The 9,898-nt window shown below is 49.4% G+C and overlaps 1 protein-coding gene across 2 annotated transcripts; it reads right to left on the bottom strand.

The window, feature by feature from the left end:
• Positions 1-460: 460 nt before the first annotated feature.
• Poll (DNA polymerase lambda) lies at positions 461-9,877 on the bottom strand. Of its 2 annotated transcripts, none has more exons than XM_027930071.2 (9): positions 9,794-9,877; positions 8,836-8,971; positions 7,462-7,756; positions 7,037-7,199; positions 6,407-6,724; positions 5,511-5,684; positions 4,720-4,896; positions 1,701-1,869; positions 461-1,356 (listed from the first exon to the last, which is right to left on the bottom strand). In XM_027930071.2, the coding sequence occupies exons 1-9, from the start codon at positions 9,854-9,856 to the stop codon at positions 992-994; spliced, it is 1,860 nt and encodes a 619-aa protein (XP_027785872.2). In that variant the 5' UTR covers positions 9,857-9,877; the 3' UTR covers positions 461-991. The 2 variants fall into 2 exon arrangements, with proteins under 2 accessions (XP_027785872.2, XP_027785873.2); XM_027930072.2 differs by having other exon boundaries at positions 4,768-4,896; positions 9,794-9,876.
• Positions 9,878-9,898: the final 21 nt, after the last annotated feature.

Below are 9,898 nucleotides of genomic sequence, written 5' to 3'. Positions count from 1 at the left end.
CTTGGGCACAGCCCACAGCACATGCTGACAGGTGGCTAGAGAGAAGATCCTAGTACCCCACTCTTTCCCTTTGTGTGTGTCTTTCTGGATATGGAATCTAGGGACTCCTGCATGCTAGGGAAGCATTCTACCACTGAGCTACATCCTTAGGCCTTTAAAAAAAAAAATTGAGACAGGGTCTTGCCAAGTTGCCCAGGCTGGCCTTGAACTTGTGGTCTCTCCCACCTTAGCCTTCAAAGTAGCTCGGATTACAGGTTTTTGCCAACACACCTGGCTGATTCTCCCTTTTCACATCCACCCCAGTCCCCATTCTCGATTCAGGAGCTGATTCAGTCAGGCCTGCCTAAGAGGGCAGTTAAATGCAACTTTTCTGGATTCTGCCACTTAGCTCCCATCTCTATCCTGCCTGGGTGGAAGAAGGCAGGCAGGGGGTAAAGCAATTCACAGACATTGGGAAAAGTGAATGTCAAATGCACTTTACTGGGCCCCTCGGCCTTCAAATGCTGTCCTCATGGAGCCTAGGGCACCCCCTTCCCAGCAGCTCCAGCTGTACAGGAAGTTGGGTGGGTGGAGGGAATACATGTGAATGGCTCACTCCCCTCCTCTGAAGAGTTCTGGGTGATGCTGAGACCACAGCTGCTTTCCTTTCCCGGTGAAGCTTCCACCCCACCCACATCAGTCAGACCTTTCTCAGGGTCGGAAGCGGGATGCCGAGGCCTTCAGCACAGGAAGGTGGCTTCAAACCAGCTACTTGTTCCTGTTTAAAATGGGGCAAGAAGCTGTGTGCAGAACTATCCTGGGGCAGTGGTAGGGTAGAAGGGATAGCAGCCTGATCTGGGATGGGAAGGCCTTGGGAGCCAGACTCTTTCCTTCAGGCTTGAGCCCCAGGCTTGGTTTCACAGAAGATAGCAGGTGGCTAAGTGTAAAGTTCAGCCAGATGAAACTGGAGTGGGGCAGCTGGTTCAACTGGCTGCTGTGCCCTGAGCCATAGTCACCAGTCGCGCTCTGCTGGTTCTCGGTAGGGTAGGCCTAAGAGTGTGAAGACGTCCTTCTCGGTGGGTGTGGGTAGCACTCGGCCAGGAGCCATCTTGACACCTTGAGTGTTCCGGACCACAGCTGTGCTGAGGGCATGTTCTGACAGGCTCATGCCCTTAGTCTTGGCCAGAGCCCGCATGGAACGGTTGAAGTGAGCAGAGCCAGTGAAGTAGAGCAGGGCGCAGGCAAACTCACTGTAGGGAACCACGATAATGTCTAGTCGTCGGTGTCGTCGCCCTGGCCCTGGGAGTTGGCATACACCCAGGTACTTCTGTTGCTGGCCGTTCTCCTCCTTGCTCACCAAGTCATCTGTGAGGAACCCTGGCACAACACAGGGTATGGCTGAGAGGGCTAGGAGCCAGACCCCACTTTGCCCACCTTCCCAGGTCTCTCCTAGTTCTCCGAGTTCTCTATTCCCACCTCACTGGATTCTGCCCTGAGGGACCCTGCCCACTCTGGGCCAATCTCTTGATTTGTGAAATGGGGTGTCAATTCTGCCCATCTCTCCCAGTGTCACAGAAAGACCAGATGAGACTTGAGTCTTTGGGTGCTGCTGGCCCATGTTTCATCTCCTCCTTGAGAGGACATGGTTACAGGTGAGGTGAGGCTCTTTCAAGTCTCCTTTCCCTGCTTCCCTGCCCCCTGCTCACCAGAGATGCTTATACCTTGCTGCCGAAGGCTGTCAAGGAGACGACTGAAGATGCCCTGGTGGGACCGGCCATCTGGGTGAGTGATGAGCACATCCACATCGCCACAGGTCATCTTCCCCCGGCGGTAAGAGCCACATGCCACACATAGCAGCCCAGGGCTGAAGGCCTGGGCTGACACCCGGACCTGAGCAAGAGCAGGGAGGGAGGAAGGTAGTCCTCAAACCCTCTAAAATTCCTCCCCCAAGGCAGCAGAGGGCCTTCTGTGATTCAGGGTCCACACTATGCCCCAAGCCTGCTGCCAGGCTGAGGGAATTCCCCCCTGGGGCACTGCTGTTCTTCAGCTGGCACTGGGCCAGGGGAGAACCATCCCACATGGGGGATAAGCCCAAGGAGAGAAGACACTGGCTCCACCTCTGTGGGAGGGCACCCATCATCCCTCGGCATCTCTTTAAGAGCAGAGGGACACTTTGTCTCAACTCTGACCCAACCCACACCCACATGCCCTGGTCTACAAAATTCTGCTTAGAACAAGGGGCCAAGTGCCTGGAAGCCAGATGCCAGATCTTGGCAGGCCTAGGTGTCCATGGATTTGGAGCTAAAGACAGTTAGTTGGGGTTTGAGGCTTGAGCAGGCGGCTGGCAGTGAGCCCTAGGCCCAGGCCTGAAAGAAAATGGAACACAGAAATATAACTGCACCTGTGGGAAATGAAAGCAAAGAAAGGGCCGATATGAGCCCATGACTATATCCCTTCCTAGAGTAGGGAGATGAGACAGAGGGGACTGTCAGTAGAAGGATCATCCCTCACCAAGGAGAAATAAACGCATTAGCCTCTACCCAGAGACACTGAAGCCTTTCATATGCAGATGCATTCCCGCCTCCATTCCAGGACACAGATTTCTGGGGCCCTGGATACCTACAGCCAGGACACCTCAATTCCCCTGACAGGCTGGGCTCTGCTAATCTCCTCAGGCCCTTTTTGGCTTCCCAGGAGAAGGGGAGGAGAAGACCCAGATGAGTAATCCCATCAAAACCTCTAAGCCTGGAGCCCTAAAAGGGGGCACAGGGAGCCAGGTGGGAAGCCTCTTCTGTTCTAACAGCTGAAGGCCGGTGGCTGGCTGGGGCATTCTCTGTGCCCAGACACCGTGGCTGAGTGACGGTGTCATCACTAACACTGAGGCCTGGTGACAGGAGTACAAAGGGGCCTTTCCATAGACCCTCTAGCCTGGAGTGGAGCTGGAGGATGATTTCTATCAAGCTAGGCCAGTTTCCCCAGAGTGTTATCCATTAGGATTCTTGACCAAAGTGAGCAAATCTTGCCCACAACCCCTAATTCTGATGCTGGCTGAAGAAATGACACATCTATTCCTGTCTCTCTCTACTCTTGATTTTACACAAACTTTATAAAACATAGTCTCTAATGTAGCTCTAAACCAAATCCTTATCTTGACCAAACTTTATTTCTTGGACAACTATAAATCTTAATCCTCCTCTTAATCAAGGCCTATCCTTAACTCATTTTTTTTTCTTTTTTGTTGGTACTGGGGATTGAGCCCAGGGGCACTCTATCACTGAGCTACATCCCCAGCCCTTTTTATTTTTTATTTTCTGACAGACTCTCCCTAAATTGTTGAGGTTGCCCTCGAACTTGTGACCTGCCTGACTTAGCCTCCCAAATAGCTGGGATTATAGGCAGATACCACTGCACCTTATTTAATCCAATCTTGTTGGAGCTTTCTCCTAATCCCACACCTACTCCTACTAGTACTATGCTCCTATACCAACCCTAACCCAATGCTGACAAGACTTGTATGGGCTTCAGAGGGTCCACACATCTAGAAAAAACTTCACACATGTATATATTTGGGAAGACACAGTTCAGTTCTCATCAGGTTCTCAAAAGAAGTTAGTGAATCAAAAAGAATTAAGGGGCTAGGATTGTAGCTCAGTGGTAGGGTGCTTGCCTAGCATGTGGGTGGGGCACTGGGTTCAATTCTCAGCACCACATATAAATAAATAAATAAAATAAAGGTCCATCGACAACTAAAAATATATATTAAAAAAAGAAAAAAAAAAAACATTATGAAGGGCTAGGGTTGTGGCTCAGTGGTAGAGCACTTGCCTGGCATGTGTGCGGCACTGGGTTCAATCAATCCTCAGCACCACATAGAAATAAATAAAATTAAAGGTATTGTGTCCATCCACAAAAAAAAAAGCACTAAGAAGCTGGGCACAGGGGCACATGCCTGTAATCTCAGCAGCTTGGGAGACTGAAGCAGCAGGATCGCAGGTTCAAAGCTAGCCTCAGCAATTTAGCGAGGCTGTAAGCAACCTAGCAAAACCCTGTCTCAAAATAAAAAATAAAAAGGGCTGGGAATGTGGTTCAGTGGTTAAGCACCCTTGGGTTCAATCCATGGTATTAAAAAAAAACAAACCATTAAGAACCTCTGGCCCTGGGCTGGGGTTGTAGCTCAGTGGTAGAGTGCTCGCCTAAAGATATTGTGTCCAACTACAACTAAAAAATAAATATTAAAAAAAATGTTGGGGCTGGGGTTGTAGTTCAGCGGTAGAGCGTCTGCCTAGCATGTGCAGGGCCCTGGGTTCAAATCTCAGCACCACATAAAAATAAATGAATAAAGGTATTGTGTCCAGTTACAACTAAAAAACTATTAAAAAAAGAAACACTTATAAAAATGAAAAATTAGAAACACCCCAAAGATCCAACAAAATGGGCTTTGTTAAATAAATTATTTAAAAAAAAATGTTTTAAAAAAAGGACCTCTGCCCTGTCCCACTCTACCCTAGCTCTGTTCAAACTCCAACATCCTTGAATAACTGGACCCATAACAAGCCTCTACTCTAGCTCTAATGTTACCCAGTGCTCACACTAATACTGGGAGCTCTCTCCCAAGCTCCCTCTGGGCCTGTAGCTTCAGTCTCAACTTGCTCTTCCCCCAACCTCTGGAGATCCATGGCTTTCTCTGCCTGTTGGGCTCCCCAGCTGAGAGATCAAAGATTTTTGGCTTTAAGCCAGAACCTTATAGCAGGGCCTGGCTCTCTTCACTGCTCTGGGACACCTGCTTACTGTCTGCTCAATCTCTGCAGCCTCCTCTCTGGGCATGCGTTGCAGGAAGTCATCATAATGTTTCAGGCCAATGGCCTGCTGGGCAGTCAGGGAGGCCAGGCTGCGTATGTCTTCCAGATTCCGGAAACCCTGGAAAAAAGCAACCAGAAGGAAAGCTGAGGATCCAGGACCAATGAAGTGGTGGAAACAAGCAGACACAGGAGGTTTCTATTGCCCCAGATTCCATTCAAGGCCTGAGAGAGGACCAACCCCAGGTGTGGGAGGGTCTGTACTCATGGGACCTGGGAAAGTTAGGGGCCTAGAAGACATGCCATAATCCAGAGATGCTAATTCATGGCACCACTGGTCTGGGGATGGGCCTGGGCCTCTTCATTGTAATCAATGCCCCCAGATAATTCTGGGATGGCTAGATTTGGGATCTACTCTTCTGAACATTTCCTCTGAATGTCCTGAATTCTCAGGAAGGCACGTGCTATTCTGGGGGACAGAGAAATATACTTCTTGTTCCTACCTACACCACAAGGATACCAAGCCACATGGCTGTTCTAGAAGCCAGGAGATGGACTTATTTGAGAACTGATGCCTTTGAGAAGTTACCTCCCTATAGTCTAGGTTCATTCTCGTCAGCATACAAGGTAGCAGAATGATACCCAGGTCACCCCTGGTAAAAAGGCAAAGGGACTTATAAGGTCAGAATTCTGAAACATGGCAATACTAAAATGGCAGCTGAGCCATGGTTTGACCTGATGGTACCACATCTGGGCAGTCTTGGTCCCAGCTCCCCAGATGTTGGAAAAGAGTTCCAAGATAGGCACGCTCTCACTGATGTGGTCCAGTTTCCTCAGATGCCCACTCTCCAGGATCTCCATGATTTTCTCAGCCATCCGCTTCCCAATCCCAGGGATGCTGCAGGCCTCCTAGAGGAGGATGGGGACAGAGGTAAGGAAGAAAACTGAGAAAGCAGCTAGGGAGAACCAGGGGTAGGTTAAAGTAGATTCCTTTAGTAGATGTCTGCTGAAAAGTCAGCCAGGCAAATGTGTGGCTGTGGAAAACCTGGGCACAGTTGAAGATGAGAAGTTTGGATGGAATATGGGCTGGGTAACTTGTCTTTAAGTTCCCAGAGGAATAGAGACCAATGATAAGAAGTGGGGAATAATGATGGGACTAGTCACCACCACCACCATCATCATCGTGGCAATAGTGAGAGCCAACGTGTACTGAGTGCTTACTGTATATCATTTCTGTGCACCAGGGACCATCTCATTTCCTCCTCATAAGAGCACCGTGAATGAGTTGCTATTATTAATCCCTTTTTATTGATGAGAAAACTGGTGCTTGGAAGTTTAAGTAACTTGCCTATTGTCACACAGTAACCCTGGTCTGTTAGGCTCCAGAGTCTAGAATTTTGTTTTAAACTTTTTAGTATACAGAAAACTTAAAAACAGAGAGGACACTGTATTGAACCCCCAAGCACCAATCACCTCCTTCAACAATTCTCAAGATTTTGCTAATCTGCTTTCACTTCCCATTTTGTTTCTTTGTGAAAGTCTCTCAAACATAAAATCTTAACCATTAAGCCTGATGTCCTGGCTAGTAAAGACAAGATGTCCCGGCCAACACCACCCTACCTCCAAGGTACCTGGTAGGAGCTAACAGGCTTGTGGAAGCTCTTGAGGGCATTGATGGCTTTGGCATAACCCAGAGCCCTCCACTTATCTCCCTGGACGCTGTAGGCTTTGGCCAGCACTTCCAGCTTCTCTGTGATGTGTGGGTTGTGGTTGGTCATCTTCTGGCTTGAGGGCTGTGCACAGACCCACTTATCCAGGGCCTCTGGGATTGGGCCAGGCTCGCCATCTCCCTCAGGTGGGGTTGGGTAACGGCCGCTGATCAGAGCTTCCAGATCAGCTGTGCTAACCTGGGGCCCTTCCCCATCACTGGTTTCATCATCGGAGCTGGGCTTGAAGTAGGGAAGAAGAGTTAATAAATTCTTTCCTTCCATGAGGAGGACACTTCAAAAGTGGGAGTTGTCTTTGCATGTGTGGGTGTCTCCTTCTCAGACCCAACATTGAGGCTGGGGCTTCTGCATCAAGCTTAGGTCTCCTTTAGCATTGGGACATGTACTATGTGGCTTCCCTTTCCCAGTGTCCAGCCCTGGGCTTCTGAGTAGTATGTGCTAAATCAAGACAGACTTACTGTCTCAGGGGCCTGGTACCTTCTGATGTTCCCCACTTCTATGATCAGATACCCAGGGTGCTAGGAGGCTCCTGACCTGGACTTGGGAGCTTGGTGCCTCTTCTGCCTTTTGGGGAGGAGATACAGCTCTGGTAGGAGGAGGCAGAGGAGAAAGGGCTGTCCTAGGCAGAATCCCATGAGTGCCAGGAGGAGCAGAAGAGTCTTGGTCCACTTTGCTTGGCTGTGGTTGATCCACATACCTGGGGGATGATGACAGGAGGTTAAGACACCCAAAGTCTCGTCCTATTTCCATCCCCAATCCTTCTCTATTTTGAAACCTTATTTTCTCATGTGTCTAATTTTAAAAGTAGGGCTGGGGGTGTAGGTAGAGGGCTTGCCTACGATATGCAAGGCCCTGAGTTCCATCCACAGTATCACAAAATAAACGAGAAAATAGTCATCTGGAATAGCTCAAGAATAGACTCAAGATGCTGCCAGAAAACATTTGAGGAACCAGCCCACCTGTTGGGGATGAAGATGCTAAATCCAGCTGTGTCCACCAGTCTTCTCTCCTGTAGGCAGGAGCTCAGCCAGGTTGACTTTACCAGTTGAGCACCTGGGGGCAGTTGGGGCAGTCTGAGGAGGTGGAGGGCCCGCTCACAGTCCATGCCTTCATCCACCACAATGTGAGTGACCCCTGGGGTCTGGGCAGAGCATATCTGGCCACCATGCTGAACAATCTGCTTCTCAAAGAGTTCTGCCCGGGCTCGTCCAATGCCAGTGGACACAACATGAGCCCGCAGGGAGCTCAGCCACTCTGTGGGAGGGACAGTTAGATGCCTATTATCAAAATTTTTAGATATGATGAGAATGACATGTTTGTAGTCCTCTCCCCCTAAAACAATCATTTTCCTTCCATCCACACAGTCTGCCTTCTGGGGATTCTACCTTATAAGCATACAGCCAATTTCCTCATAGGCAATCACTGGAATATAAGGGGTGAGAATTTTTATTTATCCTGTTTTCTGGTGTAACAAAGAACAATGTCTGGCACATTGTATGTAGCCTATAAATATTTGTTAAATAAAAGAGTAAATAAATGCCTTATCCCTCCCTACTTTGAACTGCAGTTCAGAATCACTTTATCATTTATTCTTTCAACAAAGCATGTTTCTTCTATTGTTTCTTGCCCTCACAGTCTAGCAGATTTGATTCCTGCTCCCACTCCCCATAAAGCCTCTGCCATCTTTCTGTCAATAGGGCCCAAAACAACTTACAAGCCTGAGGCTAAGTTGCTCAGGGCCTTGCTAAATTGCTGAGGCTGGCCTCAAACTTGTGATGATGTTTATGCCTTAGCACTCCTAGCATCAAGGGGGATTTCTGTCTGCAGTTGGGGCAGCCTCCTGGAGAGCAAAAAATTCTACCAGTCATTTCCTGAGGGATTAGGGAGTATATTCTGACTGATGAAGGTCTTAGGTGGGGAAGAAGGGAAACAGGAAGCTATCAAAGATGTGTGACTGCGGGGCTTGGTGGCCCAGGACTGTAATCCCAGAGGCTGGGGAGGCTAACACTGGAGGATAGTGGGCTCAAAGCCAGCCTCAGCAATGGCAAAGCACTAAGCAATTCAGTGAGACCCGTCTCTAAAAAAAAAAAAAAATTACAAAAATGGGCTGGAGATGTGGCTCAGTGGTTGAGTGCCCCTGAGTTCAATCCCCAGTACCCAAATTTAAAAAAAAGAAAAGATATGGCTAATCCAAGTCAGGTACAGAGACCTGAAGGTCCTGGATAGGTTGCCTCAGTTCTGATACCTGATTCTGGACAGGAACAAAGTAGGACCAAACAATGGGAAGGCCAAGGGTTCAAGTGAATGAGAATTCTGAGAGTATGTCTGCTCACCTCCTGCTTCTTCTCCCTCTTCCCTCTTGGGAATCTTTGTCAATGCTTTTGATGATGGATTGACATGACTTTTCTTTCTCTTGGGAAATGCCTTCAGGATGCCCCTGGGGTCCATTGAAGTATGGCTGGATCCTTTCTGTTTAAGGGTTGGTCAGGGCAGACGTCATGTAGAAATCCAAAACTGAGTTCTCCCAACCCATTTGCATATAGAGATGGAGCCTCTACCAACCAGACCTTGAGGGCAGCAGCCCAGTTTCCAGGGATCTCAGAAAACCCAATCAAACTTCAGTGGTTTAGCTAGCTCTACACTCACGGGTTGTTTAGTTTGGCATTGGGGGAAGCGAGGGGAACACAGGGCCTATTGAGGTTATTTTTGAGAGGTAGGAAATTATAGCAGTCCTCAAAGGAGTTGCACTGAAGATTCAGCAGTCTGCCCGTGCTGCATCCCACTTCCAAAGTGCTTTACCAAAAAGACACCAAGGTAGGAAATGAACTATTTAGGAAGGTCTTCTTCATCTCCTCAAAGGAGTAGAGACGGAAGGACACCTGCCCATAAACCCCACATAACTACCTCTCAAGGGTATAACTGAAGAGGAAAACCTGGGAGGGTGGTTTGGGGGGCGCCGGGAACAGCCTGCACCTGCCCGGGGAGCAGGACTCTCAGCATGGGGCGGGGGGGGGGGGGGCTGAGTCCCGCAGCTGCGGGGAAAGAGGGCACTGCCATAGCAGGTGTGCGGCGCTCTCCGGGACTGGGGGAGTCTCGGTCTCACAGCTGGGGATGGAGAAGACTCAGGCAGGTGTGGTGCACCCGCCGCGTGCACAGCTGGCACGGGTCAGGGACTCCCAGCTGGGAGCCAGGGGAGAGACCTCCACCGGGCCAGACCTAAGAGTCCTTCCCAAGGTGGGATCAACTCTGGATCTTGGAGAGTCACCTGGCGAGAAGGAATAAACTACTTACCAAAGGAGCCAATGAGAGCGGACGAAGGGGGTAAGAGGGAAGGGCAAATGCCCAGAATTCCATCCGGGTCAGCAGGAAGTGACCCTCAGCGGAACAGTTGCCATG

This window comes from Marmota flaviventris, chromosome 4, assembly GCF_047511675.1.
Source record: "Marmota flaviventris isolate mMarFla1 chromosome 4, mMarFla1.hap1, whole genome shotgun sequence".
NCBI classification, from domain to species: Eukaryota; Metazoa; Chordata; class Mammalia; order Rodentia; family Sciuridae; genus Marmota; species Marmota flaviventris.
Note: the sequence above shows the minus strand (reverse complement) of the source record. Positions and strands in the feature narration are given on the sequence as shown.